The sequence below is a fragment of the Centrocercus urophasianus genome, unplaced genomic scaffold (assembly GCF_019232065.1).
Source record: "Centrocercus urophasianus isolate 14NV4802_14NV808 unplaced genomic scaffold, USGS_Curo_1.0 seq_22, whole genome shotgun sequence".
NCBI lineage: Eukaryota > Metazoa > Chordata > Aves > Galliformes > Phasianidae > Centrocercus > Centrocercus urophasianus.
In genome coordinates this window covers 15,655,658-15,678,982 of record NW_024884778.1, presented here as the reverse complement: position 1 = coordinate 15,678,982, position 23,325 = coordinate 15,655,658, and the positions used below count along the sequence as shown (strand labels likewise).

The following is a 23,325-nucleotide window of genomic DNA, read 5'->3' as shown; positions in this document are numbered from 1 at the left end:
CAGTACCTGAGTAGAATTTCATCTCCTTCCTGTCGCAAACTCAAAGTAGTTAATGGCTACGTAGCTACTGCCTCTGGTTATCAGCCAGGCACTGTTTTGTTACTTCTCTGAAAAGTGCTTCGCTTGCTCTGCTCTAAAAACAAAAACAAAAAAAAACCAACTGAAAAAAGAAAGTCTTAAAAGAGCTCATTTATCTGAGAGGTCAGAAGTGAGAACTTATTGGATTGGAAGTAGTAGTGCAGCTATGCAGGTGTGGATTCTTCACACCACTCTCATGGCCAAACCAGAAGTTAAAAGCATATAATCATCTCCAGTAATATTCCACCCAAAATTAAGTGGAACGATTAATGAAATAATCTGTTTAATTTTTAAAACTTAAAAAAAAAAAAGTTAATTTTCCGTGGTTGCTGTGAGGACAATAATTGTACTGTGTCAGTTCATGCTCTTTTCTCTTTTTCTGGTTTACACTGCAGTTTTTGGTCAGTTTAGGATATAAATGTTGTCACTGATACTATGAATTTATTTATTTCATTAGCTCTACAGGACTTCTATTCTTCAACTGTACAGAGACCTATCACCTTTCCCTAAATAAGCTGTCTTCTCTTTCCTCCGTTCATCTATTTGTGTAGTATATATAAATCTCATATTTTGTCTTTCTTTTCTTCATGCTAAATTATTAAATTTTAATTTAAAAATATCAGTTGAGAATGAGATAAATATAGCTGATTTATTTAGCTTAAAATTATATCTTACAGTGTTAATAAAACCATTAAAGATTTTTACTCACTGGGATTTTTTTTCCTAGAAATTCTGTGTCTCTTTCTACTTAAGGTTAGTTTGAATGTGTAAAGACCAGGTGGGCTATTTCGTGTTTATACCTTTAGGAGGGAGTGGGGAGTTTAACTCACAATGTGTATCATTTTTCAGGTTGCAACTTAGAAAAGTTTTGCCAGATGCAATTTCTCTGCATGGTTTGCTCTGCAAATTTGCAGTCAGTGTAGATGTAACTATGACTCCTTCCTGACCTCTTCTAACCACCCTACTTTTTGTCTTTAGGTTTGGGTGGATGCTGGTACACAGATATTTTTCTCTTATGCGATATGCCTTGGGTGCCTGACAGCCCTGGGAAGTTACAACAACTATAATAATAACTGCTACAGGTAATAATATATTCTATGCTTTACATTTATTTCCAGTGATGGAAGTTTCCGCAGTGCTTCACTCTGAAGTATTTCCCTTTTCTTTCAACAACTCACATGAGTGATTGGATTCATTTTTTGCAGAACCAGAGACGTGTAACTTGTTTTTTCAGAACTCTTTTCCAGTTTTTGGTTTTTTTTTTCATTCCCTTTGATTACCTCTGACTCCTCTACAGCCACAAGTCACTCAGTACACACATGCTCAACTGTACAGTACACAAAATTTCATAGATGCTTGTGTGCCATATTTCATTGTATAATGTTTATCTGCTCTAAAAAAAATTCCGTGAAGAACAGCTATTAAAACAGTTTGGTCTATTCTGCATGTCAATGTTATCATAGTTTACTGATGCCAAAGTAGAACGCATACGTAGCATGTTATTGCAAGTCTGTATAGATATCAGCAAGGAAATTGATAATGACTTTCAGTAGGTTTTAATCTTATCATGGAATCACCAAGGTTGGAAAAGACCTCTAAGATCATCCAGACCATCCACATTTTACCAATATTTCCCATTAAACCACATCCCTCAGTACATCTAAATGCTTCTTGAGCACCTCCAGGGACTATAACTCTACCACTTCCCTGAGTAATCTGTTCTAGCACCTGGCCATTCTCTTGGAGAAGTATTTCCTAACGTCCAACCTGAATCTTCCCTGCCTCAACTTGACTAACTACATGGGAGAAGAGGCTGACACCCACCTTACCACAACCTCCCTTGAGGTACTGGAAGGCTGCTATAAAGTCCCCCCCAGAACCTTCTTTTCTCCAGGCTGAAGAGCACCAGCTCTCTCATCCTGTCCTCATAAGAGAGGTGTTTCAACTTTCTGATTATTTTTCTGATGATCTCTTCTGCACCTGCTCCAACAGCTCCATTCTTTCTTGTGTTGGGGACCCAGAATTGGACATGGTACTCTTGGTGGGGTCTCACAAGAGCAGAGCAGAGGGGCAGAATCACCTCCCTCGACCTGCTGGTCATGTTTCTCTTGATGCAACTCAGGTACAGTTGGCCTTCTGGGCTGCAAGAGCACATTGCCTGCTCGTGTTGAGTCTGTTATCAACTGACACCCCCAAATCCTTCTCCTCAGGGCTGCTCTCAAGCTATTTTCCACCGAATCTGTATTTGCACTTGGGATTGCCCCTACCCAGGTGCAGGACCTTGCACATCTCCAGACAGAGAACTAAAATTACATTTTTTAATAAATGAAATAAATTGTAAAACAGTTCTAAATCAAAAGAAAAAAAGAAAACTGTGGGAGAACAAATCCCATTGTGAAAATATTTAAATTCTAAATTATAGCTTTACTTGAAGAATTTGAAGCTGGTTTCAGAAAACGTTTTCCTAACAGCAATTTGTGCTTCTGTCAGAGAAACACAGAATAGTAGGATCCAGCAGAGAAAGAGAGATCTGGAAACCACAGCCACACAAATGTATCCACCAGCTGAATGTAAACTCTCCAAAAGCAATTAAGGGTACTCTGCCATCTAAAACACTCAAGTAACTTGTCAGCAAAAGTTATTGTTTTGCATGGCTATGAGTGCCAAACTGCCAGACATCTTGCTGCATTAAATAGTGTAAGTCCCAAACACTTCAAACAGTGTTGATGGACATTACTTTCAGAACAACGATAGAGATGCCTCAAAAGAGAGGAGAGCAACAAATGCTCCTATAGAGCAGTGGGCAATAAGGGCTTTCTCTTTTTTTTTTTTTTTTAACAGCATTAGAGATGCTTTAACTAAGAGTGCTCATTCTCTCAGTTATTTAATTTCTTTTGAGTTGCATCCTATTTAGGAACTACCTTTTTACTGCCTCAAGGACTGCAGTAATGTTTTTTGTGATTGTTTTATAACTTATTGCAAAAATCAGGATTTTTGATTTGTGACCAGAAAGCTTATGTAATTTTATTTCCTCTGACAGCATAGGTTGGCACCCATGTGAAGAAGATTGGCAGCCGCTCATTTTTAAAGCTCCTGAGAATGGTGCTGCAGCAGAATAGTTTTTAATAAATTCAAGCTTTGCAATTCAGTTAACAAAATATTTTCACAAAATTCCTCAATAGGACAGATTTGATGGCATCACAAAATAAGATTCTTCAGAAAACTGAGGAAATGGGTAGGGCAGAAGTTAACTGCAGAAAGAGCTGAGAGAAACTAGGCTGTTAACAGATTAAGACATACAGAGACAGAAAAAAAAATGCTGCCTTTTCTCAAAAAAAGAAAGCAGAATTAAACTTACATCCTAACTACCACTTAAAAAATTAAAATCAGGCCATGGTTTTGCCTCTTGTAGTATGTACAGTTTGTTGTCTGATTGTAGCATACTGCTGCTATTCTGCACCCTGTTCTACTGGAGCACAAAGGTACATTGCAGTGGAAAATGATGATGTTACATATTTTAGTGGGAAAAGGAGTTTTCTTACTAGCAACTTGATCCACATCACTAATATTGTAAATTAATTGCAACCAAGTTAATGCACATTTTTGAGCTGGAAATGAACTTCTATTGTCTTTATTAATCTGTCATTTTAATGCTTTAAGACAGTGAGACAATTACCTGAGGCCAGATCCTCTGTGGATTTACAACAGTTCATATCAACAGTGATTCTTCTGAACAGACAAAAATAGTGGCAGTAAAATCAGCTGGCAGTGCTTTCCACATAGTTTAAATATATATATATATATGTACAGAAGTTTCCTGTAATTTTTAGTAAGCTAAGAAACCCCTAAGGAAAGAATTATCTTCAGACTCTGTAGACAGAAGAGAAAAATGTTCTTGTTCCTGCTTCATGTGCTCTGTATTTATAGAACTGATCCAGCTCCCTGCTGGACACAGAGCAGTTCCCCACCGTCGTACTGGGGACTGTACCTCAGCAACATAATTTTTGCATATAAGCCCTTTCGCAATTCAGGAGTTGGCTTCCTTGCTGCTTGCTGTGGTACAGATGAAAAGTCAGCAATTTCACCTGCTGTTAACAAACTGACAACATTTGAAAGAAAAAGAAAGTGTTCTTGATCAAGCTTCCATTCTAAGATTAAAAGAGTAATGTGAATTTGCCTTTAGAGAATGTGTATAGACAAGGAAGTGACTGCAGGGATGCAGAAAGCTCTACAGACTCTTCTCTCTCATCAGAGAAGCTCCTTAAGGAATGTAGAATGAATTTCCAGCAATATCCAGGCTGTCAGGCAAGGTGAAGATAGAGGGTGGAGTCCCTGAATTATTCAGGTGATTGTCAAGACATTCATTTGGAAGAATGTAAAGTTTTCATAAAAATTTGACTGTTTCCCATCATTTGAAATCCGTTAGGACTTCAGTCTGACTCTGATGCCTTTCTACCAAGGATACTTATTAAAAATTGATGGAAAATTAGATAAACTTTCTTTTCTTTCCACTGGTTGTTGGGCACTTGCTTTCAAAAATTCAGTGGCTTGTTAATCAGTGAATCCAGATTCCCTCTCACTTTTCCTTCCCGGAACAGAAAACGAACAGAAACAAAAAATCAAAACAGAAACAGATGTTAATCTTATGGCTCATTCTATGAATGAAACCCAAGCTCTGGCAACTGCAGTATTTCTTATTTATATTTTCAGAGACTGCATCATGCTCTGCTGCTTGAACAGTGGCACAAGCTTTGTTGCTGGTTTTGCTATCTTTTCAGTGCTTGGATTTATGGCTTATGAACAAGGTGTTCCCATTGCAGAAGTTGCAGAATCAGGTAAGTTCCAAAAGCAGTCTTTTGATTACAGAAGAAAGACCCAGAGTTGTCAGAATAGCTAGTCTGTGTCACATCCTTTGGATAAGTTAACTGTTTTGCAGATATTTTGAAAAGAAATCAAATTAAACACCTGTTACCTCTTAGAATATGTTAGAATAATTCCATGTGAAGAGTTCTTACTTATTTGAGAAAACAGCTTTACAGCTTTTTGGAAAAAATTTTGGAAGTCATCTCAACTCCTTCTTAAGATGTGCTATCCAACCACGTATTTTTGATATCTAGACTGCTTACACCATCTCCTAATGTCAGTACCTTTTTCTCTCGAGCACATACATTGAGACACTCACATTGATTAAGTATAAAATTTCTTACTTTAAGTCCAGACAGACAATAAGGCCCATGTTTATAAGAAATTAGCTATCCAACTTACATTACCATCACTTGGACTTAGAAACACAATGAAAGTTAATAGTTCTTTATTGTCGTTATATAAAGTATATAACTGTGTGAAACTGTTTACTTTGTTTTCTTTTGTTTCAGGACCAGGACTAGCATTCATTGCTTACCCTAAAGCTGTTACCATGATGCCTCTTTCTCCTCTGTGGGCAACTCTGTTCTTCATGATGCTCATCTTCCTTGGACTAGATAGTCAGGTATGAAATAAACACACTTCAAATACTTTGAAGTTCCTTGTATGTGTGTGTCATCATCCTTGATTTAAACAGCATTTATCTTCACGGAAAAATGAATTCTTGACTTAATTCCTTGCCTAAAACCATTGATTCAAGTTTATTATTTTGAATTTCATTTATGTGACAATAGAGATTCTGTTATTATTTACCATTGTTTCAGCCTCAATACAGCTTTATGTAGTCTATATTTGGGCATTCACTTTGGTGGCTCTTTTGGAAACCTTGCTCCAGAGCTGTGAGCCAGGCACTCGGGTCTCTGGTTTTCTGATGATTTTTAAAGGTAGCAGGAATGCTTTTTCCCTCCCTCATTAGATATCTTGGGCACTTAATAGCTTTATAGAATGTCTTTCTTCTGTAAAATGGAAAGAGCTTCACCTTGGAGAAACAGTTTCCTTAGAATGAAATTCTGCTGCAGTCCTACAAAAGTCGCACATCATTCAAGCAATGTTTGAAAGATTTAAGTTTTATGTAATCCAACTGCTACAGGGCAAATAAATTCCGAGATAATATTAGCGGCTTCAAATATTTGAATTTGGTGGTAGACTGGAAATCCATAGCTGTAGGCTTTTTAATTCTGAAATGATGTTCCTCTCAGTTTGAGCTTCTGTTTATAGTATCCTCAGGGATCATTCAGTTTTTCTCAATGATGAAAGCATAGAAGGATATTTGAAGTGTTTTGTAGCAAATCCAAATCCCAGGAGTAGATGAGATACATATTTTATTTGTACTTTCTTATCATTTGTTCTAGTTCGTGTGTGTTGAAAGCCTTGTGACAGCTGTTGTAGATATGTATCCAAAGATTTTCCGAAGGGGCTACAGAAGAGAACTGTTGATTCTTGGCCTTTCCATTGTGTCATATTTCATTGGTCTAATAATGTTAACTGAGGTAAGAGGTTCTTTGTTCAACACCTACAGACTAAAGGAAATGTGTGTCTTACAAGAATGACAGATAAAGCACGTGAATGTTTGCCATAGACAGAGTGCACTGTCAGAAATATGACTACAAAATCCTTGAGAGACTGTTATCAATTAATTTATAACATTTGAAACGTGTCCTCAGTTTTATTCCTAAACTCAGTTTTTTGAGTTTAGGAAATATCTTAGCTGAATTTATCTGGCCAAGGAAATTCCATCTGCTTTGTACCAGCCAACCGCATATACTGATGATGATTTCAGCTGACTTACTCTGGGCAGACCAATCTGAAGACAATAAAATGTTAGATGAAAAAATTAGTAAAGATGATGAAGTGAAAAAAAAGCTTAAAATGTGATTGATTTTTATATCATCAGGCCAACCCCATCAGTAAAGTCCATTTCTGAGCAGAAACTGATTTGATAAGAGAAAAAAAAAAAAAAAAATTTTTTTTTTTCAAACAAATCAAACTCTGGGATCTTTTGCTGCTTTTGTAGGATTTTAGTCCTGCTGCTCAGTGCTACCTTTAGAGAGTGACTTGAATAAACAGTCGTCTTCTTTTTTGTTTTAGCTTCTCAAAACTTTGACAATACAGGCAGAGTCCATACTCTCCTCTGCTCATGTTTTTTCACTTGCTCAGACATCAGAGCCTCCCTGCACTAGGGAGAGAAGTGAACAAGTGTTGCAAGTCTGATGAGCTGTGGAGTTAAATGCCAGAGGAACGTGTGTCTGGAGAACCCTGGCTGTCTTAACTGTGAAAGTCGACTATGCGTCTCTTGTCCAGCAGTATCAGGCAGGGTTTCCCAGAGAAGCAGCTTCCCAGGGCTTATCAACTCATCTGGTGACACTTACATTCCTTCTGCAGAGATCCATGGTCCTTGCACCATGTACTTTTCAGTTTGCTTTGTTGCTGAAGAAGAACAAATTTCATCCATACCATGGGAGAAAAATGGAGACTAGGACAAAATGAAATTTGTTGTTGCTTGCTTTCTTTTTTTCTTTCTTGTTGAAGTGACATTTTATACCAGTCTACTCAGATGTCTTTCTCAAAAGAGACCTGACCCTCTGCAGTTGAACAGAAGTTACACAGACCTCAGCCTGAAGGAGCTGAAAACTCACCACAAGAAAGTTTATTAATTTTATTCAGAAGTAAAGGGCTCATTCAAAAAAGAAGATGGTGACTATTGGTGTTAAATGATGCAGTGGCTGAAATGAGATTTATTTCAATTGAAATGGTCTGTGAATCTCATTATTATTTCAGTGTTGAATGCATATGGGATAAGAGATTAAGTATCTTGCATGTAGATTGGTATAATATTATTCGTATAATATTAGTCAGGTTTTCCATAATGTTATTAATTTGACTTTATAGTTTTTCTTCTCGTCTTGCCTGGAGGCAAAGACTCTAGAAAGTCAGCCAGTTCTCTGAGCACCTCTGATTAAGAATGAGAAAAAATACAGGAAATGAAGAAAATAATGGTGTTTTTGATAGATGTGACAATTTAAATAATTAAGCTGTATTCAAGTAATAAGGAAGAGGAAGACTGTCACATAGGAGTAACTGAGACTGCTTGAATCACGGGACCTAGGAAGTACAGCTCCACAGTGCACTGTGCTCCAGCACCCAACAGCCTGCTGCACAATGTAGTGATTAGGAATACTGATAAAACCAAGACAAACATGTCTTGGTTGAGCATGTATACCTTTTTTCATGCTAATTTGTGCTGTGGTACTACATAATGCAGAAAATTATAGGACCATTGATAACCAAGTGCACACTGTGTATGGATTCTGTGCTCACTGAAGATACTGCTTGGTTTTGGCTGCTCTGATTTTTGGAAATGCAATGATGGTTATTTTAAAATAATTTGAAAAAGCAAATTTTTAATTGTTAGAAAAAAACCATTAACGATAAAAAGCTTGCTTGAGTCAGGATGTTTATTATTTCATGCTTTATCACTTAATATAGACTCGTGTAATTAATGCAGCCGAAAGTCTGAGTTATATTCAAATTACTTGTTTTGCAGTCTCTGCCACTGGAGATTCTAGTAGCAATAGATTTTGCCTTCTTTCCCAGCACTTTAACTTGTTTATGTATTAGTGGTACAGACATAAAAACAAACAAAACCCTATTTCTACTCTGATCTGGAAATCAAAATCTCCTGCATTCATCTATCACATTTTGTGTGATAACAAGTGAAATTGAAGAAAAAAGGTATGGAGGTGGATAGCATTTCAGAAACAAGTGCAACGTAGTTCTCTTTGTACACTATTTACTACCTTAAAGCAAATGTGCAGCATTCAGCTGGCATAGGGAACAATCTGAAGTGCTTGAAACAAGAGGTCGTTCACAAAAATCAGTGAAAAATGCATATTCTTTTTTCAGGAAGGAACCCACTTTGACAGGAAGATTGCCAGATAACCAACAGACTGGTTGTGAAATTAAATACATATTTGTTATGAATTATTCATACCATTGCCAACATGACACTTCATTTTGTTTTTTTTGTTTGTGTTTTTTTTTGTCCTCTTTCTGTATCTGTCTTGCAGGGTGGAATGTACGTCTTTCAGTTATTCGACTCCTATGCAGCTAGTGGCATGTGCCTTCTTTTTGTTGCCATATTTGAATGTGTCTGCATAGGCTGGGTTTATGGTGAGTCACTGAAAAATTGCTGCAGTTTTGAGTATTTATGAAGTTTTCTGTTTCCACAAGGAAAACAAACACATAGGCCATGTACGCTTGCAAAGCAGGGCCCTTTACATTCCCATGCTTTCTCCTGGATTTTTTTCTTGCCCTTTCCTGGGACTGACCTTCACTTTCCACTAGCTGCCTTAGAAAGAAATAAGTCCTTCTTCTCTCACAAAATGTCTGTGCAGGCCACGTTCCTTTCTACATCTGACACTCACAGATAAATCCACTTCAAGTTCATACCTCATTAACACAAAAGGGACGTAGTAGTGTTCCTCACTCTGCTGCTTCTGTCAGCAAAGTCAGGAGAAAACCAGCACAGATCCAGGTATGTTCATGGCACTTCTTCAAGCATTTCTTTGCATACAAAAGACTCAGAATGTTATTTTGTAAAGCATATATGAATTTCAGATCTCGTGTGTCGTGAGCTAATTAAGGATTCATGCATGAGCTTGTAGGAAATGTACTTTTCAGCTTGGGCTACTCAAACTGTTACTGACAGAAGTCATTCTTGTCTGACAGCTTGCCCACTACTGCTCTCTGTTGCTATTTGTCAGACATGTATGTAGGCAGCAATCCCTGCCAGAAGCATGGAACAAAAAACAGTTGTATGTGTGAGACAAAGAGATAGCAGCCTCAATTTCTGAAGCTTTGACAGAACCCACATTTTTGTCTGTTCACTTTTAAATGCTGAGCTCTGTAACCTTGTGCATGTACATTCTACATCATCTTTTGCTTTGCTTTTTTGGGCAGGCAGCAATCGCTTTTATGATAACATTGAGGATATGATTGGGTATAAACCATTGTCATTGATTAAGTGGTGCTGGATGGTCTTAACTCCAGGTATTTGTGCAGTAAGTATAGAATATCTGAGCAACTTGTTTTAGATGCAAGGGATATTTTGTGTGTAGTTTTGGAATTTTATTGCTGTTAATAGTTCAACAGTTGAGAAAAATACCTATTGATTTGCAGTGTATGTTTTAATGCAAAAACTATAGAATCTTTAAAAATTGTTAAATTTATGTGTTCTGTGAATTGTTAGAAATCTTTGTATATACAGTAATAGGAAGAGATAAACTCAGAGGCCTAAGTGAACGTTTGCCAATATAAGAGAGATTTTTCTTCAGTGCTTCGGTAATACACTCTGTACCTACCAAGCATAACTCAAACTCCTCCAGACTTGTGTAGGTTTCCCTGTCACTCCCCCCTCCTGTTTCCTCCCCTCTCTTTGGGTGATTAGACATATTCCAAAGAAGTCTGCACATTTTTCCTTCTAGCTTAGATAGTAGAATAAACAAAAGATACGATTCATATGCATGAAGAAGGGGAAGGAGGAAGCTGAAAGTACAGCACTGTGCTTTGGCTACATAAAAGAGACAAAATTACAAAAGATGCATGATCAAGTTGCCCATAAACGTGATCCACAAGATTTTGAATATTAGATACTAAAACTTCTCAGTTTTCCCGTAACAAAGTGATAGCAAGCACAGACATTAGAACACCTGAAGATCCAGGCTCATTGAGCTCAACCATTTTCAAGGTTGTGAAAATTCCTGTCTATTTTTCTCCGACTCAGAAATGCAGAAAATGTCACTTGCTCTTGTACACTCTTGTTGTGACTTTGGAGTAAACACATGGCAACTTTCTGTATTATGTAAACGTAGGAAGTCTAAACTGCTTAATTATACACTGGTTTAATTTATACAAATATATTAGAGCTTCTGAGAGGATGAAAGATTTGGCCTGCAGAACTGCAGTTATGACAGCAGATTAAGGCAACTTTGACAACTGTGGCTTTCATTTTTCATCATGACAGGTGGGAGAGTGTCACCTAATCACAGCTGGTTCATGGTAGCAAAACTTAATCTTTCCTGCCCAGGTACTGTTCGCCATCAAAATGCAGGTTTTATTGTCACTGAGTGGTAAATAGGATTAAAACTTGAAAGGTTGTTAATTTCAGTGCAAGGATCTGAGACACATGATTTCAGATGTACATAGAAGAATGTATTGCTGTGTTATTTGTTTTTTGGTTGTTTTTTTTTTTTCTTTTTCTGACTGTAAAGCTCTGCTTCCTACCCTTAGGTAGATTGGCCTTGCCTAAACACACAATCATTTTCTTGTTAGACAGGCAGTGCTATTTGAAATACTGCTAATATTTTTCTCTGCTTATTTCAGGGAATCTTCATTTTTTTCCTGGTGAAATACAAGCCTTTGAAGTATAACAATGTATATACATATCCTGACTGGGGCTATGGCATAGGGTGGCTGATGGCGCTCTCTTCCATGATTTGTATCCCTTTGTGGATCTGCATTAAGTTCTGGAAGGCAGAAGGCACTTTCATAGAGGTGAGATTTTCAGTTTAGCAATACTGACAAAGAAGTTGGAATGGAAGTCTTGCTTGCGTAAGACTATGCACAGTTTCATCAGAAAATCAATGCCTTTGTTTCAGGTAGGCTCCAAATATGTTTTCCAATGGTATTTGACTCTTGCAGCCTGGCACTGTCTTTGGTGGAAAGAAGCATCTGTAGTCTCTCTGTTTTCATTGGAATTTCCACACTGCTTTTCTGCCTTCACTGGCTTGAGCCTGTAGTAGCTAACCAGTACTCTAATCTGCTGTTCCTTTTCCTGCTGAATTTGAAATTTAAAATGTCTATAACATTATCTAAATCAAGAAGGTTTATATCAGCCTTTCATTCAAGTCTTTCCATGATTTTGATAATTGATGTTTGTGTCCCAAGGATTTTCGTCCAGGAGCTGGTTAGCAAACACTCACATAGGTTTGCTGGACACTTTCTCCAATTACAGCTCTCTAAGTGAGAAATAGAGGCAAAAATAAATACTCAGTACAATTTACTAAGATTTGGTATCAGGCTATCTCAGGTCTAGACTAAGATTATTAAATTTAAGAAAATTTCTCAAAAGACAGTGAAGATGCCTATGATCAAAGAAACAAGGACATAAATCTTTTTAGCTTTTGGGGATTTCTCATATTCCAGAAGAAGATGGCTCTGTCATCTTGGTGAGAGGACAAGGGGAAATGGCCCCAGGTTGCGCCAGGAGAAGTTTAGATAGTTTAGAAGTTTAGTTTAGAAGTTGTACATCAGGAAAAACTTTACAGAAGGGTTGTTAAGCACTGGAATAGGCTTCCCAGGGAGGTGGTTGAGTCACCATCCCTGGATGTGTTTAAAAACCATCCGGATGGCGTGTTCAGGGACGTGACTTTGTGGTGGGTGTTAGAGTTAGGGTACTATGGTTGAGTTGAGGTTGGACTTGATGACCTTGAAGGTCTTTTCCAACCTGAACAATGTTATGATTCTATCTACAGTTCCTTAGATAATACACAATAAAAGTAGGTATCTCACTAGTACCTTCTTATGTTGATGATCTCTAGAGGTCCCTACCAACCCCTGTGAATCTATGAAACAGGCTATAGCCAGAGCATTGTTCTGAATTTACTCATGAAGGAGACTGTAACTGAAAGTTAGCATGAAAATTCTCTTTTACTTTGTCTTCACCTTCCTTCTCTATCGTTTGCACTGGTGTGATGTGAAAAGAATTGCAATGCAGTCTTGTGGACAAGTCACGAGAAGTGAGACTTCCAAGAAAAGACAGCTTTAAAGTCAATGTTTGAGAAATACTGTGAGCAGGAAAAAGGTAATGATTTCCATTTTCTTGCATTCTCTAGAAATTCAGGAAGTTGATTACACCTAGCTCGGATCTGAAGATGAGAGGGAAACTTGGAGGAAGATGCTACATTGCAGCAATAAATGACTGCGATGCCAAACTGAAAGGAGATGGCACCATTTCAGCCATTACGGAAAAGGAGACACATTTCTGAAAGAACTCTTTTTTTTTTCTTTTTTTTTCTTTTTTTTTTTTTTTTTTTTTTTTGTATAAAAATAAATAAATTCACTTAATTATAGAAGCTGGCTTGTTTTGCACAAAATTTTATTAACCAGTTAATTTTAAAGTGCAAATTGTATACTTGTTTAAAAGTGATTTTTTAAAAATTACTATATAAGTAATAAGATTATGTAAAAGAAAAAGAAATAGTATTATATGATATGTTAGTAATGACTTCTTGTAATATGGTAATTTCAGTAAATGCTTTTTAGAAATTAGAGAGACCTGTATAATGGGCTGTAAAGCTTTTCTACTCTGATTTCTGGCAGGTGTGACGTTGTATAGCTATATGCATTCTAATCTCCAGGTATTTCAGACCATTTCAGCTTTTAATGTATGTATATAAAAAGTACCAGAATGTCCCGTTGTTTATATTGGAAGAAGCTGAGGATATGTTGCTACATTATTTAACACACATGTTAAATGCCGTTACCTTAGAGCTGTCTAAAGTGGGCTGTACCCAAAGTCAACTGAAACCAGCAGGAGCTTTTCCAACTGAGATCAGTGGCTTTTGCACCACGCCGTCTATGATTCAGCCTTTCTTCTCGGCCAGCACAGCTGCAAGACTGAGTTTTGCACCTAACAAAGCTCCTCTTTCAGGGCAAGTTTTGTGAAGCTTGGAAGCACCGCCTCGACTGCTTTTCCTGCCTTCCCTCCATGTTCCATCTCTTTCCAACAGGCCTGAAAATGTTGTGAGATAGCCCCACTTCCGAGTCACTGTTCTTTGTTGGGTTTTTTTCTGGAGATTGGATTAAGAATGTGTATTTTTTAAGAGTTATAAATTTTTCTTTTCTTGCAAGTTAATGCCCTCTGAGATGACATGTACTGCTTCAGAAGACTTCTAAAGCTTTTTCATTTTCTTTAGTGGCTGGGTAGCCAGTACTTCATTTTGGTTGACACTTCCCATCCCCTGAAGTGAAATGTGTTTATGCTTGTACAACAGGAGGAGGTCAGGGTCTCTCTATGTAGAGAGATATGCAGAGATGTTCTAAGGAAAAAAAAGATCAGGTTTAGAGCTCTCCATACCTTGGCCTCTGTCTCTTCAAACATTTGGCAGTCTGTCTGTTCAATCCCCTTAAAAGAAATCAGGGATCCTGTAATCGTGATGTGTAGCACTGCATGGCTGTTCTGATTTTCCAGATACTTTCTAAAAACTCTCAGATTAGGCACTGATTTTTTACTCTGAATGGTATTGAGGCCTGCACTGAAGTTAGAGTAGCAATTTATTTTGTGGAACACCAGAGTAATTGGTCCTTAATTTTTACCAGAGTTCCAGGAAGTAATTTGTACACTGTGCAGATGTAGGAATTAGGGCTGGGAAGTTGTTACTTCTTTGTTTCACAAAGGCAATAGTAGAGCTTTCTGATATGAAGCCTTTTTATTCAATCGGCTGTATTAACTTACTCCCTCTGATTGAAAACAGATTTTATACGAATCCAACTGATGGAATTTTACCATGAGGTAAGCAAATGCTTGCTTCAAGTATCAAAATCTGTGGGTAGACTCTTGGTTCTCTCTTTTTTTTTCCCTTCTGCCAATATTCCAAAATGTTTTTTTCTGGACAATTAATTCTTTTCCCATCCTGTTTTTCATTTAATGGCTGGATGATAAACCTGTGGAGGAATACTGCACAGTATTCAGTGGGGAAAGACAAACAGCCTAAGAGAACGCTGACAAAATGTCATGAAATCTGCTGTCCTCTCTGCAATTCAAGATCAGCAAACCTCAGATACCAACATATGAATTTATTGGAAAAAAAAGTGTCTACTGGCGCTTTAGTAGTGAAAACAGTTCACTGGAAGTCATTAGGCACACCTTAATATTACGTGGAGCTGTATAAGTAGGCAAAATTTCATTATGATCTCGATACCATACCTGTTAAAAAAGCATCTTTCATAGAATCACTGTCTCAAGTGACAGCATTAATTGGTCTATTTTGTTTCACTTCATTTTATTTGTATTTTTGGTGTCTAAAAACTTTCCTACCGCAATTCCACTTCAAACATTCAAAGTCTTGCTTGAATTTGCATGTCTCTATCACTAGGTGCTTAGTAAAGGACATGTTGAAGGAGCCAGCCTTCATAATAGTGCAAAGCCATTATCTTGTGAATGTTGGGCTAGCTCAGGGGGTCTCTTGAGATTGGCATACAGAACTGGAGGTGACTAATGAAAATCACTCTCAGTTGGGAAATTATATATGATAAAGAGAAATGTTCCCAAAACTGAAACTCTAGATTGAGTTATGTAGCTGTAGAAAATAAAATGACATGACTGCAAGCTGAAAACAGTTCCACTCCAGAATCTAGTATTTTTTTTCTTATGTCCAAGTAAGTGACAAATATTTCTAACTTGGTGTTCCTTTCTAGTTTTTCTCTCCACCCAGAACCTAAGACCCCAAAACCATAGATGAGCCCTGTGATGTAAATATCAACCCATTTTCAGTGAAGGATGAGCAAATGTAGCTGCACTATTAGGTCGTGCTTGGCCTTTCGCTGTGATTTCAATGAAGTTATTTTTATGAATGTTTACAGTAAAATGTGCCAATAGGTGGAATCCACACTGGTTAACTGGGCCACCCATTAGGTTCAAAAGGAAAATCTCAGACAAATCAAGATTACCCTTTAAATCATAACACATGTTGCTGTAGCAGAAAAAAAATACAAACCCTGACTTGTGCATTTTGGCTTGTCAGTGTACCTTGAACTGTAGTATTCATCCAAATATCTGCACAGGAACTGTGTGCTTTGTATGGAATAGGCTTCCTGTTCTGCTGCTATGAACCATTTCACTGCTAGCTTTATACACATACATGTGGTTTGACATGGTCTAAAGCATTATACTGTATTGCTAATATGCTGTGCTTGTAAATGTGTGCATTTAATATCTGACTTGTTTAACACTTTACTGATATTTTTAAAAATATATTTCTTTTTTTGGGAGGGTGGCTGTGGGAGGGCAAATTTCCTAGTAATACTGTGATTATTATTATTTTTGTTTTTGAAACAATATGAAGGTGGAAAATGCAGAAAACAACTATATTGTGATGATTTTTTTATGTGTTAGAAACAGTATTGCCCTTTTCTGAAGTATCCACAGTATTATTTAAAATAATTCAATAAAAATCAGTAACGTCCAAGGTTTATGTAACATTTTGATCATAGAAAGATTCTTTTGGTTTTCAAGGGCACAAGATTTCATATGTTTTTGTTTTTAAAAATTAAAGAAAATGGGCAAAATTTATTCTGTGTGTTTTAGTTTATATCTTTGTATTTTATATCACCCTTACCTGACAAATGAAATAAGCACAACTATATTCTTAGAGCAGAAATGTGTCCCTCAATTTTAAATTGGGAATTTATCAATGAGGAAATTAAGTCATTTGAGGTCATGCAATAAATCTGTGGCTGAAACAAACTGAACTGAAGTATCCAGATCTCACAAGTTAATGTCTCTTTTACTTATCATATCCATGTTGCCATGGAAAAGGGCAGATCAGCCACTACTTTCTGAATTCTCCCATACTTTCCCCCTTGTGACTGCATTTTTCTGGGCCCTGCTTTTTCAGCATTGTTAGAAAAGCCATGGAAAGAGCCAGCTCAGGAACCAATCTAGCTGAAACCTTACCCAATAAAAACACACATTTAGCTCTTTGTAACTCTCCATAATGTTTATTACCTGGCTATACAAATATTTGTGCTGAAGGGAGGTACTGCTGCAAGATAAATACCATCTTCCAACTGCTGCATATGTTATGGATTGAAGTGATCAAAGGTGAGAATTTGAGGGAAGAGTAGCAGATCTCTTAATTTTAAAATCTGTTCCTTCTGCTTTTTTGACCTTTGCTCACTGAGAGCTGCAACCAGTGCCAGCCATGTCTAGCACTCCTTCAGCACATCTGAATTCCAGTCACAGTCACACCTGTTTTGTTTGCTGGCCCTGCTCACACAGACTGTACAATGCTCTGCTTGGGCTTTCAAGCTAATTTTATGCATCTGTGACCTTCAACTGCCTTGACCATCACCTGTGTTTGTCCACCCTGTGAAAAGCATTGCCTTGAGCTTTGTTGTTGATACCAGCAAACAGAAATACATGTGTTGTCGTAAGTGGAAAAAAAAACAAAACAAAACAAAAACAAAACAAGAGAAGCATAAAGGCAGCTGAGAGTCCCTTGCTGTAGATGGATGGCGACAATATTTGGGATATGCTTTCAGCTTCTATCAGCTTGCTATTGATGTGTTCAGCCAGCCAACTCCCAGTACTTACTACAAGCGGCACAGCATCCTTTCCTAAACTTTATTGTAAAACAATCTATCAGGAAATCTGAGAGCTCTGGCTGATCTCTTTTTACTTAATTGATAACAGCCATCATAGTACACTCAGATGAATCATTCTTCTCTTCTTCCCAAAGGGCTAAAAACTGCAGTTAAGCCATGCCATGCTCAGAAGAGCAAACCGCAGTTACTCAGGCAGACACCTCCAGGGCCAATTCTAAGTTTGGTTGCAGCTAGTGACGTGGAATTTTGCTGTGCTCTGATCAGCACTGGCATCAGGAAGTCCTGGCATCCCATGCACAAGCGAGAGGTAGAAATGATTAAGACAACACAAACCATTTAAAATGGATGCAGTCAAGACATTGCACCACTTGTGCTTTCACAATCTTTATGCATTGGGAAGAGGTATAATGTCATTATTTGTACACAGCGGGAGACATCAGGGCAGTTTATGTGTTTATATCCTTCCATCTTTGAATCAACACAACTGGGCTTGTCAGCAGGAGCAAATTTTGTTGGGTAGTTAGTGATCAGAGGCTGCTGCCAAGCACCATGCTGTGCTGAGCTCTGTTTCAGTGGGGATGACAAAACACTGTTACTCTTTCTAACCAAGCCCTACTCTCAGCTTGCCCCCAAATTAATTCAGAAGAACAAATGCATGAACTTCAACAGAAATGTACCCAAGAATATTTTTGGGCCTGCAGGCTTGTTTTTTTTCCTTCCATTTTCTAGTGAAATGGGTTTTATTGTCTTTGTTGAAATACTAGCAAATAAAAACAAAACATATAATGCTCTGTAGGTAAAGTGGAAATGAAGAGAGTAATAGAGTCAAGCTAAAAATCCTAGGACCCAACCAATTTCTTCCTGTTGTCTGTCATGAGGAAAGCACTCTGTATCATAAGTGATACTTAATCAGCTTTTATCTACCTATTTTTAGATACTCTTCAGAAAACCAACCCATGATATGTTTAAAAGTTCCTGCTATCAAGTTTTTGCTTCAGATTTTATGGAAAGTATTTTGGGGCTCTTTTAGAATGTACTTCTCTCCAAATTTTAGTTCCTACTGTTTCTGTGGCTGTCATTGCTCCCCTTCTAAACATTTTTCTTCAGTGCAATTTTCTTCTTTTACAGTAGAAGGGAAAGTGATGGCATTGGAGGTTACTGGCTGCTTGAATTAATTATATGTGACAGCACATGATAGCCATGATGGAGAAAGAAAAGGAAAGCGGTACAAGAGGAGGTAGGCAGATAGTATTTCTTAGGAATAGGAGGAAAAAGAGTATAAATGAAACATTAAGGATGATTGCTGGGTACTACACAGCTTTTTTCACTTGGAGCTGATACCATGAATGCACTGCCTGTGGTTAATTCTACCTTCATCAAGGATGTATCAGGTTGGAGTTGTGCAGTGTGAGGTGGATGATAGGCTTTTGTCTCAATTATTTTTCTGGTATTGTAGCTTCCATTATACTGGAGGCTTTTGTGTGCTATTGATCTGAGCTGGCATAACTGTTGTAGGATTTGGACTAACAGAATACGCAGACTGTTTCCCAGTTACTCCTGCCTCTGCTAAATCCAGTCCCTGGAGGTTCATCCATCGTCTGTCCCACTCAGGCAAGGTTCAAACTGTAAGCCTGCATTATGTACAATACTGTCACTGTTCTAAAATTCCTAATTACTTAAATCATTTGAACAAGTTGCTCTGCATCTCTCTTCTTTCCACTGAATGTACTGAGAATCTTGCATGTCCATGCTGGAACTATCACACCTGCCTTGGGCTTGGCACATTCCTGTTACACATTGCTTGTCTTTTGAGTTATTGCATAGAGATGTGGTAAACTCAAGCTTTATGTATTTAGCTGAAGGAGTTTAATCTATCTGTGCCTTTATAGACTGTGTGTCCCTTCTTTAAAAAAAATCAAATGTTATAATAGGTAATTCTGTACTGGAAATTAGTAGTTCTGTTTTGGGAAATAATGTAATAACATCCAGGTGGGATGGAGTTGAAAGCACAGCACTGAGGGCACTAAATCTGCTACTGTAACTCTAGACTAGTTATTAAAATATAAGCTTGTGAGATACCTTCATGGACTCTGGAACTACCTGTAAATACTAAAACTCAGTGAAGTTAGTACTTTTCACACCTGGGAATGTTGTTTTCTTTCAGCAGCTGCCAATCTTTGTTCAAATAGAGCCAGCTGAAACAGATCTTTCTTGCCTTTCTAATTTCATCTAAATTTTGGACTTCTGCTAGCTGAGGGAGAACCAAAACTTGAGAAAATAGCTTATGTAGTTTGTAGCCCCTGTGCTCTGCTATGATGTGATGTCGAGGCATTCCCTGGGGAAGGTTTCTTTCTTTGATGTGGAGTAGAAAAAGAATGGTTAACAGCCTCCTCAGCTGCAAGGTGCTCTAGAAAGGTACCTCTAATGACACTTCTGTGGTGCAGTGGGGACACCTTTTGGTTGCAATTGCTCTAAGCCTGATGACCCTACAAGATAATATTAAAAACGACTTGCAATACTCGCTGCTTGCAGAAAGCAAGTAGAGGCGAACTGTATCATTGGCTCTTTCTACTTCTTTACGTATACTTGATATGTGGTCTGCTGTCTCAGAGTAAAAACACAGCGCCGCAGATCCTGCTTTGCCAGATCCTTCTGCAGCTCCATCCGGTTTTGTTGCAGCTCCCACTCTGCCGAAGATCTGGCTTCCATACCGTTAGGTGGCAGCACGTGCCAGCAAAAATCTCCTTGTCCCCACAGCTTGGCAGCAAAACCGGGCACGCAGAGCCAAGAGAGCTTCCTTTGCAGTCATAGCGGCACGTGAAATTGCATTTATATTCTTTACGGAGAAGGTATATTACAATTTATTTCTAAAAATATGAAGCTGCTGCTGCGGAGCTACTTATTTCAGTGTGACAGCAATGGTTTTAGTTTTTAAAATAATGAGGAGTAATGTGTGCTTCAAGGAAGAGTAAGAACCCATAACACGTCCTGGGGGAAAAAGAGGGTGGACGTGCAGTGTTGAATTTTTCTCAGAGATTCAGGAAGGCATTACTATGTGCCTGATTTATTTTAAACACCTGCCGGCCTTCTCCAGAAAAATTCCTTCTGTGTTGTTTTCTCTGGAGACAACTAAATTGTAATCAAATGCTAAACAGAGAAGAAAAATGAAGTGTCGTACCCTACACTGAGCAGACAAATCTTGAGCAAAGAATCAATTTACCAGGAAACAGGCAGCGAATGCAGCAGTGTAGCTTTCTTAATACCTGTGGAAACATTGCCAGCATGATCACTTCTGAAGAGGTTCTGCCCTTACCTGTGTCTGAGGTGATCAAACTCATAGCTCAACTTAAGCCTGAGCTTAATTCTTAGAATAATTTTATCTTCTGAAGCCACAGTAGGAGGTGTTTGTAAATATTTATGGTAAGACACTTAGCAACAAGCTGTGCAAGTAAATCACACGGTTACAATGTTGGAGTGATTGAGCTGTTTCGTTACTGGCCTTTGCTGGAGGTGTCTTTTCAAAGGATGCTACCAGAGGCAGCTGGCATACCTACACTGCAGCTGTCAACTGGAAGTGTTAATTAGGCTTACATCCTGCAGATTGTTTCCATGTTTTCTGAAACCTTTGCTGTCAAATCACTGTTTGGAATTAATTATTTGTAATCCTCAAGTTCTTGGAATGACCGTGAAATAGATGGCCTTCTACATGTAAGTTATTATGCTCCAAAGTAATTTCTGGGTTCAGGATTGCTTGTGTCCCCATAGACAGTCCTGGATTTTGATGCTTACAGCAATGTTAATGACTATTGTCACTGCTTTCTGCTTATTCGATAAGAACTGTAGGCTGTATCACCCACAGTAGGAGGGCAAGAATACTGTCCTGCACCTAACACTGTTAAAATTCAGCAAGAAATATTTGTGATGCAGTCACTCATCCAATTTGAATTTTCTTCAAGTTAGAAGCACAGAATCACTTGGGTTGGGAGGGACCCTAAAGCCCACCCAGTTCCAACCCCTGCTGTGGGCTGGTTACCACCTACTAGACCAGTCTGCCCAGGGTCCTATCCATCCTGGCTTGGAACAGTCCCAGAGATGGGCACCCACAGCTCCTCTGAGTAATGTGTTCCAGTGCCTCACCACTTCCATGCTGAAGAATTTCTTCCTTATATCTAAGCTAAACGTACCCTCTTTTAGGTTAAAATCATTTTATTCTTAAATTGAATAAATGAAGTTAGAGTTGCCATGTGAAGACTTGTGGAAAACTGTTGCAGGTTGGTAGAAGTAGCTGCATTGCTTATGTTAAATTTGTCAGTATCAGTTAAAACTGCTTTTTGGCTTTCTCCATTCTTCTAGCTCCCTGAAAAAACTGTTAATGCTCCCAAGTTTAATACTGGGATGGAGCCCTAAGCATGTTCAGATAATCTGAATTGTTTTGTCACCTCTGACTAGGATTATTTTTGTCAAATATAAATATGTATTCCTTACAAATTTCACATGAAAAGATAATTACAATATAGTTCTGAATAAAAAGCCTGATTTGCAATCAGAAGAAGGCCTTCCTTCCATTACTGTTAATAAACAACTGTACAAGTTGGTGACTATTTAAAGCTCTGAATTTACTCTGCCTTCCTCCTGACAAGCCTGCACGTTGGTTCTGACATGCAGACTGACAGCTACATGGCATTTTGGAATGTTCCAACTGCATTAAGTATGTGGTACTATTTATTTTAGTACCCCCTTTCCCACATCAGCCACTGACTCACAAGAAAGAGCTAGGAGCAATATTTGGCATTTGCTTCCTGTGCAATACAATTTTCCTGGTTCATTAACCTTCTTTATGTAGATGTAAATTCTGAGCCTGCCATGGTTATTTCTGGGGCGCGTGTCAAAACAAGATTTGTCTGTCTGAGCAACGTTTGCTTTTGAAAATGTTTAAAATTGCTCCGACAATCTTGTCTTTCAGAGCAAATTTTTTTTAATGTATATTAAGCTATGTTTATGTTGTGAAATTCAGATCTCCAGCACCATTGAAGTGACCTGTAGAAGAAAAGCAGGAGACAAAGGAGAGCCTGTGAAGCACTAACTGTGCAGTGCTATCCTGTACCTGTATTACCAGGCACTGCTTGCTTCTGCTTATACAACACGGCTTTACTGCAGAATGATGGAAGCAGAACGTAAGCTCTGTTGTCACTTGTAAATAAAATTGTATTGGCTATGTATATACAAGCATACGTAGAGAATGAGAGCTTTATTTCCATCTAATCCAATCAGAAAAGGCTCTAATATGTCTGTATTTCTCTGTGCATGATACAAAATACAGACAACTGAATTCAGTCCTCATTTCTGCTACGGATCCCCTGTGTGACTCTAACAGATGAGTGAAGGGAGAAAATTTGCGTGAAACTCTTTTGATGCTGCTGGATTCTGTACAGTTCTTTACTTAGAAGAGACTTGAGTTTATCCTAATTCATATAAGGTTTTTAAACCTTTGTGCTGAATGCACAATGCTGCTTGTGAATGTGCTGAAAGCCAGAACATTCTCTACTAAGAGAGTAGCATTGAGATCTGCCCGTTAGCATTCTAGAACCAAGAAATTTGCATTGAATTTATGATTTTTTTTTCTTTTGAGAATGAAGGAATTGATCTATAGCTGGGGACTTCTTTCAAGTGATCTCCTATCAGGAGTAAGATTATGCATTAAATGTTATGAATAACATACACACCAAGGAGAATGAAATGCAGATGTGAGCAAGTCAGGAGCAGTAAATTAAAAAAAAAAATAAAATAGGGTAATTATCAGTGATGGCCTTATTCTTTTTTTAAAGGATCTGGTTTTTTTGTTTGTTTTTGGTTGTGGGTTTTGTTTTTTTTTTCTAGCCACTTTATCAGAGTTTACTGATAAAAAGAAAGCACTGTGCTCTAGGACATAAAACTTCTGTC

The 23,325-nt window shown here is 37.9% G+C and overlaps 1 protein-coding gene across 1 annotated transcript in view; it reads left to right on the top strand.

Annotated features, from left to right (window-relative positions):
- Positions 1–13,046, top strand: part of SLC6A11 (solute carrier family 6 member 11) — a 79,253-nt gene extending 66,207 nt beyond the window's left edge. The window contains exons 7-14 of the mRNA XM_042823559.1: positions 1,057–1,160; positions 4,789–4,913; positions 5,454–5,566; positions 6,354–6,491; positions 9,069–9,171; positions 9,961–10,061; positions 11,383–11,553; positions 12,894–13,046. Of these exons, the coding sequence (XP_042679493.1) occupies positions 1,057–1,160; positions 4,789–4,913; positions 5,454–5,566; positions 6,354–6,491; positions 9,069–9,171; positions 9,961–10,061; positions 11,383–11,553; positions 12,894–13,046 (1,008 nt within the window). The remainder of the gene's footprint in view (positions 1–1,056; positions 1,161–4,788; positions 4,914–5,453; positions 5,567–6,353; positions 6,492–9,068; positions 9,172–9,960; positions 10,062–11,382; positions 11,554–12,893) is intronic.
- Positions 13,047–23,325: the final 10,279 nt, after the last annotated feature.